General features: G+C 39.1%; 1 protein-coding gene across 2 annotated transcripts in view; it reads right to left on the bottom strand.

Annotated features, from left to right (window-relative positions):
* Positions 1-27440, bottom strand: part of LOC146562133 (NMDA receptor synaptonuclear signaling and neuronal migration factor-like) — a 74304-nt gene that overhangs the window by 19987 nt on the left and 26877 nt on the right. The window contains exons 4-14 of one of the 2 annotated variants that reach the window (XM_085293607.1): positions 27319-27391; positions 26202-26207; positions 22647-22715; positions 16666-16718; positions 15351-15440; positions 14680-14807; positions 14501-14584; positions 7658-7691; positions 7273-7343; positions 6472-6551; positions 4755-4857 (exon numbers count right to left, since the gene is read on the bottom strand). In XM_085293607.1, the coding sequence (XP_085149733.1) occupies positions 4755-4857; positions 6472-6551; positions 7273-7343; positions 7658-7691; positions 14501-14584; positions 14680-14807; positions 15351-15440; positions 16666-16718; positions 22647-22715; positions 26202-26207; positions 27319-27391 (791 nt within the window). The remainder of the gene's footprint in view (positions 1-4754; positions 4858-6471; positions 6552-7272; positions 7344-7657; positions 7692-14500; positions 14585-14679; positions 14808-15350; positions 15441-16665; positions 16719-22646; positions 22716-26201; positions 26208-27318; positions 27392-27440) is intronic. The other variant, XM_085293608.1, reaches the window with a different exon arrangement.

The raw sequence follows: 27440 nt of genomic DNA, 5'->3' as shown, positions 1-27440 counted from the left end.
AGGGGTAAGTGTCTGTGGGTGGGTGAATGAGCTGAACCAGTTCTTCAGATCATTCACCCACCCTAAATCTCCTAGAGCCTGGGAGTTTGGTTTGTGATTTGAAATTGTTTTCAGCCTCTTCCAAACTACACTGATGTTGCTCTACTGCAGTTGGTTGTCCACCTTCTCAGCTCCTTCAGCACAAGTCCCAGCTCCTCCTTATTTCCTGACCTAAAGTCTCTCTTCTTCTGCTTAAGGAAAGCGTTGATTTCAGGGTTAATTCAGGGCTTGTTATTGGAAAAACACTGTAACTTCAAGAGGGGCACAGTGTTATGCCCCTGTGTGATTTAGTCTGTTATGCTGTCAATATCCTCTCTGTGATGAGCACAGAGCTCTTCCCACACAGTAGAACTGAAGCAGTACCTCAGAGCTTCAGTCTCCTCAGACTCTTCACTGTGCGCAACACAGCTGATTCTCTGTGTACAAGGCGTTTATACACAGGCTGGAGATGAATCAGGTTGTGATTGCCCCAGAGGAGGGAGAGGTGATGAGCTGATGTTGGCATACAATAAGTCTAGTGTTTTATTGTCTCTGGTTTGGCAGGTTACATATTGGGTGAAGGTGGGCAGAGTGGAGGACAGGGAGAGATGATTAAAATCCCCAGAGATCAGAAAAAGGGCCTGAAGATACTGTGTTTGAAATCCGCTGGTAACAGTCTGGATAACAGGAGAGGACACACACCGTTATAACGGTAACATGTGTAAACTCCCACGGTAGATAATATGCCCTCATGCTAACAGCTAGAAGCTCATTGGCCTTACTTCAGAGGACTTACTTCCTACCTGCTTCCCTTTTACAGTTAAGCACCCAGAATTACACCATCGATCAATTAAAACACAGCCAGACCCCCTCTTCTCTTCCATACCTTACTCCAACCTTTTTTGCGCCACAGACCGGTTTATGCCCGACAATATTTTCACGGACCGGCCTTTAAGGTGTCGCGGATAAATACAACAAAATAAAACTAGTACCGGTACCGGAAAAAAGAAGATTTATTCATAACACACATGAAAAGACCCAGGAAAACTGAGTTAACGATAAAAACGATGACAAAATAACGCTGAAAACCGATAAAAACCCTGAAAACCATACATTTCACACCTGAGCCTCAACTTTCGCGGTCCGGTACCAAAGGACTCATGGACCAACATAGTTGGACAAATTAAAAATTTTAAAAACATACGGTTTGTGACAAAACAGCAGTTACGTAGTATTTCATGGTTCTAAAACTCCTGTTTTTATTGAGTTGGATTAATCCTAACTCTAACCCTATTTTGGAAAACATATAAAACAGACTTCTTTTTTATTTTTTTTTAAATGTAGCTAATGTTTGTTGTGTTTCAGTTGAGTCTATACCTCACTGGGTCAGGCTTGTTTTGGCAACCAGTCATCACCATAAACCCATTTCATATTGATGCTTGGTAAGGTCAGTTTGAACTGAAAAAAAAAATCCCTTTAATACTATGTGGGTCAGGCTTATGTTGTGAAAAAAAAGCAATTTCATGTACTATTGCTTATGTAGTGGCACCCTGGTTTAGTGGTTAACTCATTTCCCAGTCTCAAATCCCCAATGTGAGACTGGGAGGAGACACAAACCTATCCTATATACTTAGTACTACTCCCAGGCCTGGATTAATGGGATAATTGTGTCATGGAGGCCAAACTCTGTCAAACATGCAGATCAATCCATACTGTGATCGCCCATTAGTAAAAATAATGTCTTCTTTAGCACACTATTGTTTGCTGTCCTATCACTTGCAATGTATGTACTCGCCATAGCTGATTGGCTTTCTTTCTATAATTCTAAGTTAAAGTATGGTGTTGTAAAGTGATGACATAATTTGTCTGACATTGTGTATGGTTTGTAAGCTGTTAAGTAACATGAAAACAGAATTTCAGGTAAAATCTAACTCTTTAAAATCTTCCTAAAGGAGGAGAATTAATACGATCTCTACGGATTGGCTTTGGAAACCCTTAAATAAGATGGCTGATAACAGAATAGTAGAGCTATAAGGACTGATGAGTGGGGTGGAGCATCTTCTCAGCTCAGCTCCGTCAGTCAGTCTATTAATAGTGGCTCTCCAGCTGAGCCTGTAAGAGCACACACAGGCAGCAGCAGGGGGAAAATTGTTAAATGCAGCGAATAAGCCCTTCCTTGCCACCGCACGCCAAGCCCACCCCCTTTGTCTTTGAACTGAATCACCGTGAATGAGAAGCCAAATGTCAGAGGGAGTGTTATAGTACGCTGCTGGATGTTCTAGAAGGTACACATCCAACACACAATTAAACAATGATTCCAATAAATATGTCAGAAGCTGCATTTTGAAGCATTATGCATTACTTTCCAATTAGCGCTAACATGTTGTTGTGATTTCCATAAAATAAATCAAGAGTGGATGGAGATTAATGGCTCGCAGGCTCACAGAACTCCACTCAGGATGGTTTCACTTTATGCTTCAAGACTCTGAGGCTCAAAATGTCGACACTGTTGAAACTTAGAAAACACATCAGATCTCAAAGGGGAAAACATCATGCTGGATAGAAACACCGATATGGACTGGGAAATGTGTTAAATGGGTTGAAAGGATGCCACATCGCTCGATAGAAAATAAAATGGTCAACCTACAGAGAGCTGAACTCAAAGACGCCCCAAAAATCAAAGTGAGAAATTGCTTACATTTCACTGCAGCAACTCAAAATGGTAGTTTGTAGGACCCGCATTTTGTGTCCTGAGGGATCTCCATCCAGATGTGGACAAGAGCATCACTGAGCTCATGGACAATCTAAAGTGCAACCTGGCAGCATCGGATGGACAGAAACAAAATGTTCCATAGGTGTTCTGTTGGATTTATATCAGGTGAGCATGGGGGTCAGTGGAATTAATTCCTTCATCCTCCAGAAATTGCTTGCATACTATTGCCACATGAGGCTGGGCAGTCACGTACCAGGAGGAACCCAGGACCCACTGTACTACAGCAGGGTCTGACAATGGGTCCTACCTGCCATTAGGTATGATCCGATACCTAATAGCAGTTGGTGCTGTTGCCTGCAGAGATCTGTGCATCCCTCTGTGGATATGCCTCTACAGGCCGTCACTGACCCACTACCATATTGGTCATGCTGAATGATGTCATTACTGGCATAACGTTTTCCCGGCTCCTCCTCACTTTCACACGGGCTCCAAGGTGCCAGGCAGTGAGCACAGGACTCACTAAAGGATGTTGGATCCTTAGACCACCCTCATGAAGTGTCAGAGGCATTCACACCAGTGGCATGCTGGAGGTCACTTTGTAGCTCTTGCAGTGCTCAACATTATCCACCTTGCACAAAGATACTTCTCGGTGTTGTTTCTCATTGTTAGAGAATAATACAAGAATAATACAAGTAGGAATTTAAATTTTAAAAAGCTGTATGGTTTTCAACTTCTTGGCTGTGTGACACAGTTAAATGGAAACAGATTTACAAAAGAAATGTTGAAGTACCATAATCAAGTGGCTCATTTGTCACTCATGATTTTACTGAAGAGTTGAAAAATAGCTGCATGCTATACAAAATATCTCAGGGGAGAGATAGAGAAGCTGTAACCTCCTTCAAATGTCATATGCAATAACATCAGTGTCACAGAGTCACTGCTATAAAGCTGCCATTTAGTTTTTAATTAAGTTATGATTAAGCTTAAGTAAAAAGTCCATTTTGTTTTTGCAATATGTACAAAATATCATCATTCATCAATATGTGTATTGTCTTAATGCACTTGAAATTATTTATAAATTTCACCATAATATGCCACCATAATAAGTTTTATAATTTCTGCAGTTACTTGGTTCCACTCCCATCACAGTTTCACACAGTTTTTGAACACTAGATTTAAGATCATTTAAGGTAAGTGTTCATTTCAGCTCATATTTGTGCAGTGAGGAAACAATTGCCTTTATGAGTTTTTACTACCATGGGGCAAAAGAATACTGCAGTAAGCAAATGCCACAGTAATCGGCATGTGGAGATGGGTTTGCTGAATATTTTAGTGTGTGAGCACGTTTCATGTGCATATGCTCCATGCGATTGTATCTGCATATGGTAAGTGTCTGCCTGTCTCTGTGGGGGATAGGAGGGTTGGGGCAGGTCAATGTTTAGGTACTGATGTGAAAAAAGTGTATCAGTGTAGTGCGTGCAGTGTAATTAAGTAGGTGTCAAAAGATTTTATTTTCCTGTCATTCCAAAGTGCTGTGTATGCTTTCTTTACCCCACCAAGCACGCACTCTCTCTCTCTCTCTCACACACACACACACACACACACACACACACACACACACACACACACACACACACACACACACACACACACACACACACACACATTTATGCTGTGTAGTAGAATGAGATCTGGATGAGCAAGCTGGGGGGTGATGGTAAAGTTGGAATTTATTCCTTTGCATCTAAAATTCCTATTTGCTGTTCATGTGCAAAAACTTTCCTGCAGTGACCTCATTAGACATTGTGAGAAGCTGTGAAATCAAGAAGTAAGAAAACAAAAAACATAATTTCTCTGCATGTGCCTATAGACAGTATCTGGCTGGGAGTGCGTGTGCGTGCATATCTGTGGTATCAACTAAGCATGCTGCATATGCATGCAGACAGTTTTGGTCCACTTTTGCACTGAGTAGCGGACTATGGGGCTCTTACTTGTTCTCGAGGATACAAGCAAAGACAGCTACCTTTTCTCCATTAGCACTTCCCAGCACATAGCAGCCCATAATGTGGATGAGGTTGGGCTCTGGGTTCAGCTTGCTCATCAGCCTGCTGAGTCGCCGCCAGAACCTGGTCACACAGGAGAGGTGAGAGGTGAGGACAATCAGCATAGGTAAGGGTTAAGGTTACGATAAAATACTATTTATTGCCAGTGTTTAAACAGATTAGCTTGCAGATTAAGAAGTAACTCTTTTTTTTGCTTTCAATAGCCTGTGTGATTTTTTTCTATTATAATGCAGATTTGATGCTTATGGTCTGTCAATAGTGAGCAACACTGACTAGACCTGTGTTACAAATAAAAACCTGTAATCAGTAAGCTGACCAGCTCTCAGCATAACACAGACTCAAACTAGACTTCCCTTATAAAGACCAAATATTATGGTGCTTTAGGTACCGTATTTTGGTAGTACAATGTTAATGACAATGTCACCAAATTGGGATTCCACCCACTTGGGTGGTTTTAAGGTTAAGCTAAAAGCTTAAAACTACAAGTGCACTCAAGAATGCATGTATTACACCCTATCAGACCCCATACCTTTAAAGACAGTCACCTCCACAGTAGTCAACCGTGGTGCACATTAAGACTACTTAAACTTTCTTTTGCATAATACTATCTAAAACAGATTACTGCAAAGCTGAAGGACCCTGCTAAAACGAAGAAGCAAGAAGTTGAGGTGTCTGCCTATGGTTAAGGTTTTCAAAGTGGGTTTACATGAAAAACAGTCATCATATATTTAAATAACAGTCTTAAATATTTAAAAGTTAGATAACAGATAGCTAAAATACTCAATCTAAGGACAAAACGTTTGTTCCTGTTTCAGTCGTATTTGCCTGCCGTGTTATCTTGTAACTGCAAAAAAAACAAAACAAAACAAAAAAACCCTTCAAAGTCCAATAGAGATCAGGAGCAGAATCTCAGCTCACACATGAAAATATACTGGTGTGTGTGTGAGCAAATTAAAAAGAAAAGTGGGAATGAAAAGTTAATTTGTTTCATTAAACCACTATTAATGCAAACTGCATGTGGCCTGGAATAACTCTAATGCACTTTATATATTTTATTTTTATTGATGTCTGTTCCAATATTTTCTGGTCCCAGGCCTCTTGATGGTTCAATACTCCAAGTAATGATTAAGTTTGTAACAGCAGATGCAAATCAGAGTATTTTCTTTCAAGTTCAAATTTCAAATGCCATTTGAAATGAATATTTTCAGACCACAGCAAGGACCGCAGTCTTGACTATGAGCATCCCTCTTTGCGAATCAGACTGTACTCATCTGAGCTGACACAGATCTTCTGTTGTTTTGTGTTCATTTGAATTTGGCAGTTGCGAATTTAACCACATTATCCTTTGAAGAATTTTCCTCTTGGTTTTGCTGTGGACATTTCCACAGCTGTATTAATTATATTCACAATGAGAGGAGCAGAACCCATTTAAATTAAACCATGTACAAAATGTAAAAAAAATTCTTTATGTTATGTTATGATGAACAATAAACGCTTGACTTATGACCTATAAGTTATAACCTATAACTTTACTCTTTTGCTACGAATGTAAAATTAATATTAATGCACTGGAGTGAATTCTGTCTCTTTTTTCCATTTCTTTTCATAAACTCACTGTTTGTTTCTTCACCCGTACTTTACAAAAAAACATATATCCTTCCCTCAGGCGAGACTTACTGGATCATATCTTCTTCTTTCTCCACCTTGGCAAAGGTTGCCACTTTATTCTTCAGCAGGTATAAATGTCCCGGACCTCCCTGCAGAAAGGTGTCTGTGTTATGATAGACAACGTTGTACCGTACGCTGTAGACTTGAAAACTGATGGGGTTATTCCATCGCATACACAAAACTGTGAAAATGTCTTGAGCAGCTCCTCATTTCTTCATACTTATCTTCAAAGCAAACAGGCTTTTTAAATTGTTCTAGAAGACAGGCTCTCCAGGTTTTCTGAAGATTATTCAAAGTTAGCAGCCTTTTTGCAAAAACAAATCTTTTTTTTTTTTTTTAGATAAATCTTTGAAAAATGTCAAAGATACCACAGGTCAACTGACATAAAATAGTACTGTTGCAACAACAATACAAAGACATAAAAACATTGAATATCTCACCATAGTGTTCAATGTCCTTAAAAAAAACAAAGAAAAAAATTGACAAGTGGCAGACTGTGGTGCTATCCCTCAGCTTCCGAGTATTACCTGTATTTGAAAATTTTGTTGGAATTCTGATCCCAAAAAAAAAATCTGAAAAGGCTAAATTATGTGCATTAAAATCCTGTCTGGACAGTACTATATAACCACTATTAATTGATGTGATGAAGAGAATACACACACTAATAATTTCATTCAGGGATATCACTTATCAGTCAGTTTGTAATTAGTGGTTAGAGGACTATTGTGACTTAATAGAATGCTATTTTAAAGGGACATGTGACACAATGATGTCAAAATATTTTCATACTCTGTCTTCGTTTTCACTCACCTGGCAGAAAATGAGCATGTTCCAGATTTTACAGCCTTTCCTGTAGGCAGTCAGCTTCTTCTCGATCTCCTCTGGGTGAGAGAGAAAGAGAGGTGTCACTTTTCCCACTCAGCCATAATGGTGACACACACAAATTGCAAATTGGCTGTCCCTTGAGACACACACACACACACACACACACACACACACACACACACACACACACACACACACACACACACACACACACACACACACACACACACACAGGGGAGTAGAAAAACAATGAGTCATCTGTGCACTCCAGCAAGATGAAACTTATTCCACCCTCATCCTGTCCACATTTACGCAGAGTAATTTTCACTTGAGGTCTAAAATTAAAAAAGAAAACAAGTATTGCACTCACCCAGAATGTCATCAAATGTGGCATGTTCATGGTCCTTTAAATAAAATGGAGAAAAACAAAATTATTCATTCAAAAACTGAATCTAAAAGGACAACAAGCTTTTTTCTGAGTGCTGACTCTAACAGATTACAACATGATACACTTTAACACCTAATAGAGTCTCTATTCTGTACAGCAGCGCAAAAGTTCCTCAGGTAAGGACCCCACCAAACAGTAAACCTAGAGAATAATAAGTTGTTAATGATAAAAATACCAATCAAATTTACAGTACACAATAATATAAGTTAATGATGATATTTTAGGCTAACTTCTTCTATCTTTTCAAACCACTGAGTGAGATTTGTTTCTGATTAGTTAGCTGTTGCTGTATCTTTGCTATTATCTATCCACCCGGGTCACAGGGGCAAGAGCCCAAGATGAGAAGACCAGGCCTTCCTCTCCCTGGCCACTTCCTTCAGCTTGTCCGAGGGAACACCAAGGCGTTCCCAGGCCAGCTGAGAGATATAATCTCTCCAGTGTGTCCTGGGTCTGCCCCGGGGCCTCCTCCTGGTGGGACATGCCCAGAACACCTCACCCAAGAGGCACCCACCCAAGATCCCCGAACCATCTCAACTGGCTCCTTTTGATGAGGAGGAGTAACGGCTCTACTCTGAGCCCCTACTGGTTGGCCAAACCCCTCACCCTATATCTAAGGGAGAGGCTAGCCACCCTTCGGAGAAAGCGCATTTCCATCACTTGTATCCGTGATCTCATTCTTTCGGTCACCACCCAAATGTTGTGACCATAGATAAGGGTAAGGACGTAGATCGACTAGTAAACCAAGAGCTTCACTTTTATCCTTGCTCTCTCTTCATTACAATGGACCGGCACAAGATACTTAAACTCATCCACTTGGGACAGTAACTCGTACCTGACCCAGAGTGGACTCTCACCCTTTTCCGGCTAATGGCCATGGCCTCAGAATTCTCATTCTTGTCGCTTTACATTCAAGATTCTCCAGTCTGAGCTGGAGGCCACCACCTGATGAAGCCAACCAAACCTCATCATCTTTAAAGAGCAGCGTTGACATTTTGAGACCACCTTCCAAGGGACTCCTTCTTCAGAATGAAGGCTTCAAGGTTCAAGGTTCTTTATTTGTCACATGCACATGCATGCTCCCTTCACCTGCAATGTCAGGCAAGTCAGAGTCGAGTCTCAAGTCACTGGTGTAAAAGTCCGAGTAAAGTCACAAGTCTGAAATTTTGAATTTCAAGTCCTTTCGAGTCTTTAAAAAAAAAAAAACGAAAAAAAAGAATGTTGCAGTCAGGGCCGGCCCGTGGCATAGGCCGTATAGGCAAATACTAAGGGCGCCGTCCATCATTGAAAAAAAAAAAAAAAGCTGGTACTATTATTTCTAAATACAAAAAATAATCCCACGTTAATTAAAATGCAAAGTAAAACTTATTTAATAGAAATATTATTTGTTACAACATTACGCCCCCCCCTCCCCGCACGGTGCGCCCCCTCCCTTCCCGTATCATGGTTCCTTTTGGACGTCACCACATCAAAAAATCAACACAAGGTGTCAAAACGGCCAAAACTGTCAGGTGCCCAGGGAAGAAAAAAGAGAAAAGAAGAGGAGGAGAAATTTCGTTTTTTGGGTGTAATAGTAGATGAAAATTTGACATGGAAATCTCATATTGAGTATATTAGAAAGAAGATGGTCAAAAGCATTTATATTTTGGGAAATTTAAGAGATTTATTAGATCATAAAACAATGCGCATTTTATATTTTTCATTGTTTTTCTCATATTTTAGTTACTGTGTTGAAGTTTGGGGGAATACATATGAGAATACTATAAAACCTCTAAACTTATTACAGAAGAAAGTGATACGAATGATTCATAACATTAAATATAGAGAACATACAAATAAATTATTTATAAAATCAAAATGATTAAAATTAGGAGATTTAGTGAAATTACGGACACTATTAATTATGTTTAAGGCTAAAAATTATATTTTGCCCTTTAAGTTACAAAGAGTATTTTTAATGTGTTCAGGGGGAGAAGATAGCAGAAGGAAATTTTATTTTAAGCATCAGTTAGCTAGGACTACACAAAGATTAAGGAGTACAACGGTTAGGGGTATACGACTGTGGAACTCTCTTCATTATAATTTAAAGAATTGTATAAGTTTACATTGTTTTAAAAAGTGTTACATGCTTAAAACGATAACTCAATATGAAGAATGCGAATGAAATTGGAGTTCATTGAAAATGGATCCATTATAATTTTTTGTTTTATTTATTTAATTTTATTTTTCTCCTTGTTACTATGTGGACTGGTATATTTGTTGTTTGGTTTGGGTTAGGACCGGAGAGAAATGTTAATATTAGTTTGTTCCCTGATTTTTGGTGCCCACTTGTAATATAAGTTGGAATGTAGATAGGGGGCGGGGTTTAATAAGAATATTTTCTTCTTCCTGCTCCTTTTCACACATGGTTGTAGTGCTTTATTGATAGAAAGTGTGGTTGGTTTGTATGATCTGTTGTACCAAGTGTGAAAAAAATAAATAAATGAAATGAAATTTATTGTATTTCATATATTCATTTTTTATTTTTTGTATTCATTTATTTATTCATATATATTTTTTTATCTTGTTAATTATTCTGATTGTGAATTTGCTTTCTTTAAGTAAAAAAAAAAAGGTCAAAGACAAAGCTATTCGGTTTCTTGTGAGTACATACACTACACTGCCGATGTAGGGGGGCACCACCTAAAATCTTGCCTAGGGCGCCAGATTGGTTAGGGCCGGGCCTGGTTGCAGTTATATGCTAAATGTAAATATTAGACCATGTAATTTTTAAATCTGTGTTTTTCTCAACACATGACAAAATAGTGAACGTAGAAAATATACACAAATTGTGAAATTGCACCTCTTTAAAATGCAGCTCAATTAAACCTAGCTCCAAGAATAATTTTCACCGACAGTTCTGAGATAAGCTGCATGTTATTCTTGGATGCGCTTGTAGGACCGGCTTTAAAATCGCATGACAAAAATATCATACACATTAAAAAAAAACTGCATCACCAACGTAGCCTGGAAAACATTTGCTAGTTAGATGAAGTCAGCTATCTCATCCTAGCATATTTATATGCATATTTATAATTATACGGTTCTTGGAGTGAGTGCATACACTCGTGAAGTTTAGTAACTTCCGGTCACTGCAACAAGCCCAGGTACAGTTTACCGACGGATGGGTACAGGACCTTGAAATGCACCGTGTAGAACGAAAGACCATCGTACATATCATAAGTTTACCAGTCTCACAAATCGTCTTCATAAATACACATTCGTTAACCGTTTATTAATAGGACCTTTGAGCTCAATGGTAATTAATTAGCAGTGGAAATAATTTCTGGTAGCATCACAGAAATGTAGCAGTGACAATAATATTGTATGCTGTAATCGTACTGGGCAATTAGTGATACAAAACAACTGTTTTACCCTGTGAATAAAAGTATGTTTTTGTCAATGTACCATGGTAATAACAGAAGCGAAACGCAATATTATGTCAGGACAATTCACTATTTATGCACAATAAACAAAGGAGCATAGCGTGACAATTTCTGTTCAGCGCCAGACTTGCTTGTAACCTATATCACCAATTATGTTATGAAAATGACGTATTAACTACAACAGCAGACTGACCTTCGTGTAAATGCTTGAGCAGACTAACCTGTGAGCTGGAGGGTTCTGGGACGTTATTTTTGATCTTTGAATGGCTGCAATCCAGTCGCCTCTTTGTTACTTCGGAAACATGGCTCGAACAATTTCTCTTCAACGACGTAATCCGATAACAACCGATCTCTTTACCCGTCGGCTTCCCGTGGCTGTCATGCGACCGGCTATTGCAGTTAATAATACAACAGCTTCTTGCCATTTTTGTGTTTCTTTTTATCGCTGTATAACTGATTTCAATTGAAAGCCTGCGTGTGCTAGTACCTCTTGCCACGAGTTCCCAGAATCCTTTGCGGTTCTACCCGTGAATGACGTCACATTTTCAATCTCTATATAATATGCATGTTAAATTTTATATTTGGGGTAAAATATCAAGTCTTTTCAAGTAAACCGGTTCAAGTCCAATTCAAGTCCCAGGTCATTGGTGTAAAAGTCCAAGTCAAGTCACAAGTCTTAGAACATTTTTTCAAGTCAAGTCTAAAGTCATAAAATTAATGACTCGAGTCTGACTCGAGTCCAAGTCATGTGACTCGAGTCCACACCTCTGCCATGAACTCATCAGAAAAGGGTTTCCTGAAGTCAAAGAGTAAGGCAGCTGAGGAGCCAATTTCCTAAAGATTTTGATACAACTGGAAATATTTTTGTAAGGTTGACACTGCACTACAAGAGCAATGCATGTCTCACTGTCTTACTTGATTTCTTTTAGTTAACTGTCATGTAGTTTGAGGATAGGCTAAATGCTAACTCATATCAATATTTAACACAGTACCTATCTTAAAATTAAAACTCAACTAATCTCTCTCTAATAGAATTTAACAAACAAACAAATGAAATAAATCTAATGGTTTAGTCAGGAGAATTCATGGTCTTATTTTAGTGTGGTAGCATATGAATATTTGCTAATTAGCTCTAGTTGTTTGGGGCATATGGATAACGTAATAAATAAGTTAATAAACCAGAACAGTGGACAAAATAAAATGACTTGATACTGCTAAAAAAGGAAAAGCCAACATATTGAAATTTACCGAGATAGGAACATAAATTTTCATGGAAAATTCCACAGCAACCTGACCAGCAGTCACCGAGATGTTTCAGCAGAAAACAGAAAACCAAATGGACTCTTTAGTGTTGCTAGAAAGGTCGGGAAACCATGGTTCTATAATGAACTGTCATTTAGAACCAAAAAAAAGAAGACATTTGTATTTTGGCAGTACTTGAAAGTAGGGCTGCTCAATTAATCGAATTTTAATCACGATTACGATCTGGGCTTTCAACGATCATTAAAAATGACTGAGCCGATTATTAGCCCCTCCCTCATTTATCCGCGACACCTTAAAGGCCGGTCCGTGAAAATATTGTCGGGCATAAACCGGTCCGTGGCGCAAAAAAGGTTGGAGACCGCTGATTAAGAGGACCCGAGGGAAGCTCGGAAAGCTAAGCAGAAGTTATTTGGAGAGTGACTGCCGTTGGTTGAAAAGAGAGTTTAAAAAAAAAAACTTCAGTGGTGTTGCACACTATTTTATATTATTTTTTAAAAGTCATTGTTAACCCTTTAAAGCCGGTCAGAGCAGCACGCTCCGTTTTGCGTAACTATTGTTAAATCCCTGTAGAACCTGAACCGTGTAAGCTAGCACAATAATTTGTTTTGCATATGAAACCGGAGGAGTTGTACTTACATCTGATGCCATCAGCTTGTCCTCGGTCACGGTTTCCTTCCACATATAGCTTTGCAAAAATTGCATAAAAAGCGCTTGCAGGAACAAAAACATAATATTCCAGAAACACGCTTCGCCGTTCCTATCAGCTGGTCGTAACACTTCCCACAGTGAAATGATGCATATGCTGTTTTCTTTGCAAATTTGCATCATAGGATTGTTTTTTGTTTTTCCTGCAGTATATAAAAATTGCTGTATCTCCAAAATAAAACTATGAAGACACTCAAAATAAATTTCCTGTGGTGGGAAACTATTTTTTGCAACTTTATTGTATTTAAAGTTTTGAGGGATAAACCTCTTAAATTTCTCCAAGTAGAAATATATGTAAACAAAACAAACGCGATTTTCAATTTTTTTTGTAGTTTATTGCACTTTTTTGCAATTTATGTAATTACTATGCACTTAATGCATACATATTATTAAAATATGGGCTATAACAGTTGTATTGATGTATAGCAACTTGAAATGCTCCCACAAATGGCACTACAGCATGTAAAAAAATAATATAAGCTCTGGTGGACTTGGTTCTATAGTAGGTCTTAAAGGGTTAAATAAATATCGTCAAATAATCGTGATCTCAATTTCAGTGAAAATAATCGTGATTATCATTTTTGCCATAATCGAGCAGCCCTACTTGAAAGAACGCTGCACTTTCCGTCGTATAATTCTCTTTACTGGAAAATGCCAGCTGGTACACAGCAAAGGAGTGCCTTTATATTTTCATCTGAGCAGACAAACAACATGGTGCCACTTAGCAGAACCTCAAAGCCAGGCTGTGATGAGTCTGTATTTTGCTGAGGAGACATGTCACTTCAAGTGGATGATTGACGGTGCTTTTCTACACTCGAACAAAAATGAACTCTGAGCACTTGACTGAACGAATCATTTACTGAGCTTCCATTTGATCTTTGCTTTTAACTTTCAAACTAGAAGCTACTGGAAGTTTTAAAAAAGTCATTAAAGTTTCTAAATTGACTAAAATGTCAGTTTTATCCACAAATGGATTTGTATGAAATTTAATACAGATTTTCAAGGTACCCACAGAATTCTAGTAATGTTGTCACCTGACTTCATCTAATGGTACTAACAGATGTCACTGTTGCATGCAGCGTATTCGAAAAAGATGAGATGGTTTTACTAAACAGACCACTCTCAGCACAGATTGCACAGAGAACACTTTAAACACTTATTTAAAGGCTCCAACCATTTGTATTTCAGCCAAATTTATGTTGGCTGGCTTGCTTTAAAAACCCAACAACCTGCCAGGGACAAGATTAAAAAAAAGTCAATCTTAACACTTATCCATCAGCTCCTGTGGCATCTCATCAAGAAACAACACCAAATAAAAAAATCTACCAGTCAATCAAAATCTATATGTAGTGGAAACTCACTAGCAGATACTCACATAAAGGATGGGGATGATGGAGGGGTCGTCCCTACGAATTATGTTGGGAACATATTCAGCCTTTGGGACCTTGGAAGATATCAGCTATGGAGAGAAGAAAAGCATGCAGATAGACTTTGATTGCACATATATTCAAACTTCATTAATCTATATGTTAATTTAATTGCCAGGAACTTCACCATGATTTTGGGAGGGATAAAGTCTTCTCCGTCGCAGGCCACTCTTTCCATTTCCCTCTCCTCCTCCCAGTCGGCATCCTCGTCCAGCCCTTCATCCAGCGTCCCTGAGGAGGTCTGAAGCTCGCCACCTGGTTCACACATGGGAACAAAGGGCGAGATGAAAGGATAATACACAAACAAGATTAGTGCTCCATTTGAAAACGCTGCACCTGTTATTTTCTTTTCCCAGCACAGAGGGGAGAAATGGAGGAGTTAAAAACAAACGGCACACGACACAAAAGGACACAATAACAGGCTCCTTATCTGCCCAGCCAGATACAGACAGATACAACACAAAACAACAGGCAGATGGACGACAGGCCGCAGGATGAGTAGAGCTGTGCGGATGGATGGTAACAGTTGAGTAGTGGTACGCAGAATAAAGCATACTTTAAAAATGGCAATATAAAATAAAAAGAGACAGCATGTTTGCGTGACAGGGCACCTGTCAATCAGTGTTTGTTCTTGTTTTAATGTGTGTGCAGCCTTATTATGTTTGAGTGCAGTTGTCTGTGTGCTTACCTGTAGGTGTTTATACATACATGTGTAAGAAGCCAAGTTTAAGAAAGGCCTAAGGTATATATTGTATACCGTGTGTTTGCTTGTGAATAACTAAGAGAGCATGGACTCACTGTCTCTGGATTCATGCAGTGACTCAGGCTTGACGGGGGTGGGGTCACTCCACGAGCGGCTGAAGCTCTTGGCTCGACGATCGACGAAGGCTGATGAAGTTGGGGGGAGGCAGAGAATGACTCACACGCACACATATATACAGTCTCCAAAGGATAATCAAACCCAGTAATCAAGAGCTCTGTCTTATTGACCTAGCTTGTGAATCAGTCAATTCCATTGTCCCGGTTGGATATCAGGTCATGTTGCTTCATATTAACAGAACAGTAAGAGTTTACATTGTATTAGCAAATGGTTGATCATTTTTCAGTTTTTCTGTTGTCTTAATGATTCCAAGATAAAAAAGTCATTAAAATTAAAAAAGTTGTTTAAACGAAATTGCAGTAATGCACTTTTAATTTATAGATATCGTTATATACAATTTAATACATATTGATTTCTTTTATCAGTATTTTTAAGTAGTTCAGACTCTCTGCACACCTGATAGGTGTGTAGAAGGTAGAAAAGGGTTAAAAAGAAATATAACCTCCACCACACACTTTCTTACTTAACACCATTTCACTGAATCGTGCTGTTTCAGTGCAACTGACCTTCATCAGATACGAAATGATTATTAAATGTTTTTTAGCATTTATTTCACAGATTTTCTATGAACATACCCAAAACACAAGTATCTTTAAATTATTAAAGCATTACAGCTGTATTTTGTTTTGTTTTGCTTTATGTTTGTATTTTGTAAATATTTAAACCATTTGTAATAAAAATGTATAAAATCTCATCATCAGAGTCTTGAGATTAGCCTGGTGGGAGTTCAAACCAAGGACGCTTTTTTCCCTTAATGTCAAATAACAATGTGAATATATTCAGAGGAAATACTTTACACATTAAAAAAGAAAAAAAAACATATCAGATATTTCAAAAATAGCACATACTCAGAACTGCACAGCTAAACAAACACCACACGTAAACTAGCTGGGATTCTGTCTTGTTAAACAGAAATTGCCTTTCAGTTCAATATAGTGCACAATCAATATCATACAAATGCTACAAGTCTCACAACAATGAACAAATACAAAGACCGTCTAAACACCGCATAGCGATAAAATTACCATCAACTAGCAGTTTAAGGAATAATGTTTAGCATACTCTAACAAAATATATACACACGTCCACACTACTGATGCTACGTGCATAAAGCATGAAAAACATCAAATGAACATCCACTGTGATGTCATGGTACACACTCGAGAGCATGAATGCATGGTAGTGTTTTGACAATGCACACACATGCCAACAGAAACAAATGCAAAGACTCACTCTGGGCCTTCATCCTGCGACTGCCCACCATCCGAAGGTGCTTGCGAAAATTTCTATCAATTTAGAGAAAAAAAGAAGAAGACGAAGCATATTAAGAATATAAAAAAAATAAGAGAGAAAATGCTTCAAACTTAAAAACATACATAGAGAAGAACAGAGCAGAAGATGATGGGGCATCTTGATTAGGGTCAGGCTACTGATAAATTACCAGTGATCACATCTAAATATCCAGTGGGTGTTTTGTGCATATGGACTGAAATTCATCTAGGGTTAGGAAGTGGGGTGCTTAACATCAAAACATTTCATAGAATTGTCACCTGTTTTAGCCACTCAAATAGAAAATCATTTAAAAAAAATCCCCAACAACAAAAAAGTGGATGTTAATCAGGAATAGAGGACCAGGGTTTTAACAGTATATTTTATAACGTAAAAGGATTGGCTCTTTATATAGGGCCTTTCTACTCTACCCGAGCAGCCAAAGTGCTTTATACAACATGTCTCAAAGTCAAAAGTCAAAGTCAAAGTCAACTTTATTGTCGATTCTGCCACATGTACAGGACATACAGAGAATAGAAATTGCGTTACTCTCAATCCCTAGATAAATAGCAAATGAACATTTAAATATATTTAAATATAAAAGTGATTAAAAATGCAAGTAAAATAATTAAAAAGTAAAAATTTAAATAAATACAATTTTACATATAACAAGAAAGCTATATAATATACAATATAATGGGTAAGTGACATTGAGTGTAAACCAGGCAGAGTAGTGCAAATAGGCAAATAGTGCAAATGGAGATTTAGTAATGTACGGTAAGAGAAAGTGTAACAACAAAGTCTTATGAGGTAATGGCAGTCCAATGCTCCACAAAGTGACTGGTAACTGGTGCAGGCCAGTGAGTGAGTCAGAGAGTGTGTGTGTTTGTGTGTGTGTGACAGAGTTCAGTGAGACCGTGGAGGAGAGAGGGGAGAGGGGGCAGAATCGGGAGGGAGTTAAGCTTCCTGACAGCCTGATGGATGAAGCTGTCCTTCAGCCTGCTGGTCCTGGCCTGGAGACTCCGCAGTCTCCTCCCTGACGGCAGCAGCTTGAAGAAGCTTTGCATTGGGTGTGTGGGATCAGCCGCTATGCAAAGGGCTTTTTTAGTGAGACGGGTGCTGTAAATGTCCTGGAGGGAGGGGAGAGAGACACCAATGATCCTCTCTGCAGCTCTCACTATGCGTTGGAGGGTTCTATGACAGGACGCATTGCAGGCTCCAAACCACACAGTGATGCAGCTCGACAGGATGCTCTCGATGGTGCCTCTGTAGAAAGTGTACATGATGGGGGCTGGTGCTCCTGCTCTTCTTAGTTTGCGGAGAAAGAAGAGACGCTGCTGTGATTTCTTGGCCAGTGCTGTGGTGTTGTACGTCCAGGAGAGATCCTCTGTGATGTGCACACCCAAGAACTTGGTGCTGCTCACTCTCTCCACAGACGCTCCGTCAATGGTCAGAGGAGCATGTTGGGTGTGCATTCTCCTGAAGTCCACAACAATCTCCTTCGTCTTCTCCACATTCAGAGAGAGATTGTTGTCAGCACACCACGTGGCCAGGCGTCTCACCTCACTTCTGTAGTCGGTCTCATCCCTGTTGCTAATGAGACCCACCACCGTTGTGTCGTCCGCAAACTTGATGAAGAGGTTGGAGCTGTATGATGGAGTGCAGTCATGGGTCAGCAGAGTGAAGAGGAGGGGGCTCAGCACACATCCCTGCGGGGCCCCCGTGTTTAAAATGATGGTGCTGGATGTATTACTGCCAACCCGTACTGCTTGAGGTCTTCCGGTGAGGAAATCCAACAGCCAGTTGCACAGTGAGGTGTTGAGCCCCAGCTGGACCAGTTTTTGAATGAGCTGTTGGGGGATTATGGTGTTGAATGCTGAACTGAAATCTATGAACAGCATTCGAACATATGAGTCATTTTTGTCCAGGTGTGTGAGTGCCGAGTGGAGTGCAGTGGAGATGGCATCATCGGTTGAGCGGTTGGGCCGATAGGCAAACTGGAAGGGATCCAGGGAGGGGGGCAGGACAGACTTGATGTGTTGCATGACTAGTCGTTCGAAGCACTTCATCAGGATGGGAGTAAGTGCAACAGGACGGTCTCGTTCACACAAGCACTTTTCCAAGTACTACATACTTCACTGACAGTGAGCTGGTGTTTGAGGTGAACCATTCCAGTTCATGGCAGATGTCCGAACTCAAAAGCTCAAAACAGTAAACAAAGTCTGCAGTTTGTTGTTTATTTTTCACAGTTTAGAAAAATCATCACAGTTTTCTTTGGATACATGATAAAATGGTAAAGAAAAGTTATTTTATTAAAATGAAGCAGACTTTTGCAAGTCTGCTTAATTTTAGTACAATATAGATTGTATTGTTTTTGCACGTCTTATCCACTGCAGATATGCAGCTGAGCTTCTTGGGGCTTAGACTCATGTCTATTCTTCTTCGTGCTTATGTGGATTCCCTCTGGTTACTCTGACTTCCTCCTATAGTCCTAACACATGCATGCTAAGTATAGTATAAAGGTATATAAAAGTCTTTTTTATGAAAATAAATAAAAAATTTAGATAAATTCAATGAAAATCAGATGGGATCAAACTGTCCCACTGACATCCTGAAATATGTACAAAAGTTTTCCGGATTCCATGAAATTCTCCCTGCTGCTTTGTTCTCGTGAGAACTGAATGAACCCAGAATCTCTGTTTCTTCCTTCACTTGTTTAGAAACATTACAACATTCTCATAATCACTTGATGTTGACTCCATTTTTGACTCCAACAATGTGACATAGAGGGTTCAAACTGACACCATAAGTGCATCTACTAAAAATCTTGGAGGAGTTCAAATCACAGTCACCTCCACCTCAAGATCAAGCTTAGAGGTCAAGTTTTGTGAAAATCTTATGAATGGCATAACTCAAGAAGGAAGTCACTTAGGATTTTCATATTTATACCAGGTTGAGGGTGAGCATTGGTGGCCACCAGTATTTGTGTGTGTGTGTGTGTATATATATATATATATATATATATATATATATATATATATATATATATTTATTTATTTATTTATTTATTTATTTATTTATTTATTTATTTATTTATTTATTTTTTGTGCATTTTGTGAGAATAAATTTTTCAATCATGTCTTAATTATTGTGAATCTTTTTAATTTTCTGCAATGTGCTCAGTGTTTAAAGGCCTTTATGCTTACAAAACCACAAAGTTATCTTTTGAGAATATGGTTAAGTTTAGGCTGTTGCCTAACCTTAACCATATTCTCAAAGGATAACTTTGTGGTTTTGTTTGTGGCATTGGTTTGCTTCTACTTCCTAGAGGTTAAGCCATAGATTCTATTTTGTTTTGTGTGTCTATTTTGTCTTCCTCGCTGTTGGGTAGCTAAGGTTGCCTATCTAGCTTTCTGAAAAAATCACATCAAAAATAGGATGAACGGGTAAATCAGTGTGTGGACTCTTCTGCTCTATGTAGTTGAGGCACATGGTACTGTGATAAGGTTCACGGAAACTGATGAGAATGGGTCGCAACCCTATAGCTAATTATTTATAATAAGCCCCACCTCTATTAAAGGTTGTCTGCCCCATATAGTATCTGTTTTTGGTGGCACTGCACAACACTGGGTGCACCCCGGACAGGTCATCAATCTGATGCAGGGGTAACATAGCAAAAAACTACCAACATAATTTTCTAGTTTCATCATGGCTAAATAGCAAAAAGAAACGTGCAAAAGCAAAATGCAAAGCTCACATCCCTACATGCACCATTTAAAGATATTTGAATCCAGAGCACAGTTGGAGGCAATCCAAAAACACCCCTGACATGTCAGTGTTGATTGCAGGAATGGTGAAGGCAGCGCCTAAAATAGAGAGATGACTCAGAGTAGAGGGGGACCCATCCGTCAGTCAGAGTTGTATTTTCATACTGTGTGACAACTAGCTTTTTAAATCTACCACCTGCACACCAAGATAATAAAGTCAAATTCCTGCCAGTATATGTATGTGTGAATTCATATTTCTGCAAATAAATCGCCCCTAACCTTCGCTTTCCTTCTGTGACCTTACAAAACACTTTGCAAAATTATCCTCATTAAACCATGAATAATTTAATTTTTGAAACTAACTGAGATGTACCTTTCTATTAAAAGCATTGCACTCTATGTGACACAGCTCGGTATGCACGCACGCACACACACACACACACACACACACACACACACACACACACACACACACAAGCTCATACAGCATATGGAATGTCTCAGCCTTGGTGGATGTGAGGCCCGTTGCCAAATATTGATCAATTCATTGGCTTTGACTGCCAGCCACAGAGTGCAGAGCTGCAGCAGTATATTGACAGACCCGTTTTTACACTTCAGTGTTCAGTGAGGAACATTTATTAAACCTGCCACCCACAGCCTCCACGATTCACGACACACACACACACACACACACACACACACACACACACACACACACACACACATGTGCGCCGGAGAATGCTTTTACGAGCCATGTGATTGCCCCGTAGGTAGGGATTGGAAGGCACGGTGAGTTCCTCATGCAGAGAGTCAAAATACACAAAGTGAATGTTCACCAGCAAACAGTCAGAGCAGAATATGGTAACAGGAAAAACACTTGAGTGCTGGGTTTACTGTGCGCTGGTTAGACATAGTCTATGGTGAAACATCACCCTATCAAGATTCAGATGGTCTAGATTAGAGTAACAGGAACATTAATACAGAAAGCATGATTAGATGTTCATCATTACTAGGAGATATTTTAATTTTCTTTTTACGTGGCTGACCTCACATCAAGGTCATCTTCTCTTGCAACTCTGAACTTTTTTCAGAGTTTTTTTAGGTCACGCCATAGAAGTCTGATCATGTTCCTTGGTAAATGTGACTGTGCAATAGAGAGTAGTTGTCCTCCAGTTTGTTGAAAAACAAAAGAAAAATGTTCATTTCATCGTGAGGAAGTGAATGGACTTACAAGTTGTGCAATTAGGACAGCTGGTAAATGAAAATTGTGTGGTCATACCAAAAACTTCTCAATGAAGTTCTGCTATCACAGAATGCATGCACCATAGTTCAGGTCATGTCCAGTGAAGTCAATGTGCCATAATAACCATTGTATTAACGATAAATTTAATAACTCTGCATAGCAACAGTTACTCAAAAAACACTTTTTATCCATAACAAGAACAGCAAAGAAACTATACAACAGAAAATGCAAATGCTATTTATGCTCTCCTCATAACAATGATAAGAAAAAATAAACTGGGCCAATAAGACATGCTTGTTATTACAGGGATATACATGTTAATGTGATCCCCCCCTGCTTTGTATTTTGCCAGTTCTCTTATCTGGAGATCATACTTGGCAAATAACACTCTCAAGGAAAAGAGCACATACAGCACTATCTTTCTGTTGAACAAAACCCCCGTCTTAAAAGACGATTTGGCGAATACAAGATCATAAAATTATCTTTTTTTCGCTTGCTTCAAGGCCATATTTCACAGGACTGATTAGTTAGCAACATCCCTCTCGCCGGTAGGCTAAGTGATTTTTAGCCAATTACAAGTTGAACTCGGTGGGTGGGGTTGTTAGCTAAGATGCAATGATTAAGAAATGGCGCAACTGATGTGTCTATGCAAGCTAATTTGTGATATGCACTGGTAATAGATATTTAGTTTTTAATGCACCTTCTCTGTGCATGTTGTGCCATCAGTTAACCCTTCGCGTGCCAGCATGAGTGCCCAGGGTTGCCGGCCCCTGGTCTACAACACTTGAAATATAAATAGAAACGAGGTTGAAAAGACTACGAAAAAAATTATTTTAAAATTGGATAAAAGGCATTTCTGTTCAAGAAGTTGTTTTCTTTGTTGGGTAATAGGGTAACTATAACAGCACCACACAGGACAGGACAGGGCACGGTACCTCTCCATCATGGTGGCTGCCTCCTGCTCTCTTTTCCGTCTCTTTCTCTCAGCAATGCCTCGGAAAGCCCTGCCGGGACGTCAAAGCATTAAGTTGTTTTGTTTGGAAATATAGGTTTTCGTTTTAGCTTCGCCTGACAGCAACCAAGGATTTTTTTGTCTGAACCCAATCTGACCCAAGGGCTAAAAAGCTCTACTATTACTTGCTATATCTGGTGAGCTTAGAAATTAATGCAGCTTTTAAGTTGATGTTTGTTATAAACAAAACTAACTAAAATGCCACACAGTAACAAAAGGAAACTAAAAAGCCCATAGGGTCTAGTTGGGTTCGGGCATAAAGTTTAGTTAGGGTGGTATGGGAAGACACTAAAGGTGTCAAAGGTGAGAGGTTTGAAGTCCAGTAGGGTTAGTGAGAGTTTAGTTAGCTTTGGTGAGTAGTTAAAGTTAGCAGCACAGGGACATCTAATCCACCAAAGGCAGAGGACATTGAGGATAATTGCATGTACACTCACGCACACACACTCACAAACTACAACCACAATGTAGGAAAAGACACTGAGGGAACAAAAGACGACTTTATATTCATTTAAATATGAATGTTAAATTCTTTTTTGTGCAGCTTCAACAGCCATTATGGGATGTATTGGTTTTTTTCTTGGTTGGTGGGGTCGTATTATTTTGTGTAGGTCTCAAAAGGTCAAGACTTTTAGAACTTGTTGCCCTGGCTGTCTTCTGACCAATTTATCTCATCTTTATGAAAAGCCTCTAGGAAAGACTAGCTATTTCCTGATAGCACAGAAACTCATTGTGTTCCCTTACTTGTAGGAGGTTGAAAGAGAACCCAGTTAAACTTCAGAAATGGATTATCAGACCAGTGCTGAGATGTGACATCCTCTGTTTCACATTTTGATGTACTGAGAAATATTTCTGCACCACAATTTTTGCAACACATTATTAACCATTCTGCCAAGTGTGTAACAGTATGCCTACACCGAGGTGCCTTTCCCAGTAGGGACAGTAATGGTTCTGACAGGGCGTCAGACATAATGAGAATCATCTGTGACAGCGTATGTCAAAAACAAAGTCCGGTCCTACGGTCTGGTTTTCACCAACGGACAGACAGACAGGCAGGCAGCTGATGAGCCCTGGGATGACAAAACATGAGGCTGAATTCACTGGAGTCTGATTATTATCCAAAAGCTCTCTGCATTGCTATTGCAGAATTTTTTCCCCTCGTGAATTCACTCACGTTTTGTTCCTTCTCACTGCAAAAACAAACAGGTTGGAAGAGATGTTTCCTTCAGCCTGTCCCTCCTTCCACCATCTGCTATCACAAGTATATTTAAAAGCTGACAGCCTACTTCCTCTATTGTGCGATAAAGCAATCCTTTAAATTTTCTGCCAAATTTATCAAGCAGCCAGCAGAGAGAGAAGAAGAAAAACAGATTTTTCACTGTCTTTGGCAGTAGGCACATGCGGTTTTATAGTTTCAAACAGTGGTTTACATAAGCTTAAGCCTGTGAAGTCTAAGCCATCAAAGGTGAAAACACTAAAAGCAAAAGTGACCTACATATTCTGAGTTAAGGTTTGGGTTATTTGCTGATGATGGTGACTTAGACCTTAGAGAGTTAAATATGAGAAGATAAGTTATAATACTAAAGATCTGAAGATATTAAAGTATTGAAACTTAAGCAGTACTGGGGGCGGCTTTATGTCTGCTGACAGCTAGATTGGTAGTTGCAAATGAGAGTTAGCAAATATTTGAAAAAGTGTATGATCTAGAATTTCATCATGTCTCACATGATGCATGGTCACCTTAAAAGTTTACCAAGAAACTTGGGAAAAATGTTGTTTCCAGAATTTGATCAACCAAGTCCAGTAATCTAAGTTTAATAGGAGTTCCCAGTTTACCTTAATAGATGGAATCATTAGCAACCAAAAAGCCTTAGAGACTCTTGTTTATCTTTCTTTACAGTAAAGCCATACAGTCTACTTTTGACACCAGCAAGAATGGATATCACATGTGTGATCAACCTTATTAAAAAAAAAGACTAAAATTATCACCTGGTCGTTGATTGGTCACATTGCAGTTTAGATTACTGCTTGTTCAAACACATAATGTATGAAAACGCTCATGTCCCTTTATTAAATTCCTTTAAATTCCTTTAAAGATAAGTGATTCACAGTCACATCCCCTGTATGTAAGTAATGGTGTTAGATACTGACTAGACAACTGTTTTTGCAGAACATAGTGATGTGACCATAGATTGCTGGGGCCAGGAAAATAATTTTCCCAAAGAGAAATGAGAAACTGGGACTGCTACGGATATATTCAGTCCAATTCTGCTCAATAGTAATTTTATTGGAAATGTTATCCCTTTATAAACCACTAATGGTAATAGTAGATGTTACAAGTAGATCCTAATTGTGACCCCTTGGGAAAATCAAATGCCCACTCTTAGACTAGCTGGATGTTGCCACCAACCCTTCTTGTTTTTGAATTCCCATTTTTGAAGCCTCAAGCTGGGTCACCGAACTGTTCTCACCTTAACCTCTTTGAAACCACACATTATAATCTGGTTCTTACTCTGAAACCATCATCACAATATTTAAAAGCTGACAGCCTGCTAAAATACAGTTTACACTATCTTTTAGCAGGAGGCAGGTGTAGTTTCATAGAGTAAAAAAAAATAAAATCTTATAAAACAACCAAAGTGTTTTCGTGGAGATATGAATGTGACAGTATAGCTATGGAAGGGACAGGAAGCAAAATGTGCAAAGGACTGCACTGAGACATTACAAGGATGAAACAAAGGTTTCATTGGTGTTGTGAGGGACAAAAGAGGCAGGTGACGTGTGATTTAATCACATGATTTATAAAACACTGTAAAAACACGTCTGCTATTAGCTGTTCACTGCTTATAGCTAGTTAGCTATAGCTAACTTATCTCTGCAAGTTTTCTATAGTATTGTCTCCCCAAAAAAGCCTCCGCTGTGTTTTGTGAGCTATTTTTTTGTGAGCTTATGTTGTGTTTTTCCTTTTTCTTATGTGTTTTATTCAGCTTTTTTCTATTTGCCATTGTTTTCTTAAGTTGCTATGCATTTGACCTTTTAGGGTTGCTGTACGACTCAGACCTCAGAGGGTTAAACAGCATTACTAAGATTTATCTATAGACTTATGCACAAGAAAACAGCTTTGAGTTCATGGTTTTAGTTTTCAGACGTAACTTTGGTAGTCAAGTCACCACTGCTACACTGTCTTTATCAGAAATATATCAAAGGAGTTCATTTCAACAAAGAATTGTTGCTATTTAAATAATGCTTGGCATGACCTACTTTTCATTCCTACCAAACCTTCCTTGCCTTTAATCTTACATCCACATATTGACATCCCATCCAGCAGACATCGAGGTTGGGGGAATAAGGACACAGTAGACTGACTAGCACAAAGCCACATGAGGAACAGAGTTCAATGCGAGTTACCTAACTGGCATAGCAAGAAAAAAAGAAAAAGCAACAAGGAAGAACAGTGGGGGCGTTTGAAAGATTTACTCACGATATTCTACAGTCGTGGTTTGGAAGGCCGCCACACAGTGTGGAGAGGAAGAAGAGGAGACAAAAATGAAAGAGAAGTTAGCAATAGGGCCAGCCAAATACTCCACATACCCAAATTTTGGAGTGAGATTTATGTTCCAGTTCTCATTTTCAGGAGAGACAAAATGGAAGAATCCTACCTATAAATAAGTGAGCAGGGACTGGGATTCAAATATGACATGCACATTGAAAGAAGTGAGGAAGAGGAGATGATGACTGATGAAATATGTACATGTATGTACATCTAAAGTGTACCAAAATATCTCACCAGTTGGTTCTCAAGGACTGGCTATAACCAAACACTTAGTTTAATGTGTAGTCAATAATGTGTAGTCAATTAAACTGTGATATATCCATCATTCAGCCTGCCATTTAAATCAAAAGCGAGAGTCAGACCCATATATCAGTTTGACTCTAATACGGACACAGGCAGTCGGAAACAGATGGGGAAAGGAAGGTGAGACATATGGATAGCAAAGAGGGAGTGTGGGAGAGAAGAAGGGAAAAAAAGATCATGGTGGGTGCGCTTTGTCTGTTTGAGAGTCATAATTATAAGGTCAGGGTGATAGGTGATAATTAACCTGTCAGCAAGACTGGAACGGAGTTGTGTGTCTGCGTGTATGTGTGTCTTGGTTAAGGCACGTACACGATCTAGACCAACACATTTCCAGCTTTCTAAATGTGTTGATTTCAAAGACTCTTGGCTGCTCAATTTAGAGGAACAAGTACTATGCACAACACTGGAAACAGGTGCGTTCCATTCAGCTGGTATCATTGTTTACTGGGACACTTGTTGGACCATGTTGTTAAAATTACTAAACTGTGCTTCTACCAGTACAGATCTAAAACATCCAGTTTTTCTATGGGCAACTGCTTATTTCTAAAAAAAATGTCAAAGTGGCTTCCTATATTAATAAAACCAACGAGCATAAAGGTGTGAAAGCTCATTAAGACTTTGTATTAGAATGTTACATTTGTCTCTTGGAAGGAAAAGACTGGGGCCGTATCCTGCCAACATGGCAGCGAGATGCTGTGATGCACAGAGTGGGAGTGAAGGTGGATTTCCATGCCATACTCACGCCTGCATGGTGGTGGTGGCTGTCTGAAAGCTGAACATATTCTCTTTGGGGAACCAGCTGTTAGGATTGTCCTCTGCAAACACAAATAAGAAAAGGAAGGTGTGTGTCAGTGAGCATTACAT

The sequence above is a fragment of the Mchenga conophoros genome, linkage group LG12, assembly GCF_057382185.1.
Source record: "Mchenga conophoros isolate Kocher_MC1m ecotype Shallow Benthic linkage group LG12, M_conophoros_male_GT1.1, whole genome shotgun sequence".
Lineage (NCBI taxonomy): Eukaryota > Metazoa > Chordata > Actinopteri > Cichliformes > Cichlidae > Mchenga > Mchenga conophoros.
This window is presented reverse-complemented; position numbering and strand designations above follow the sequence as displayed.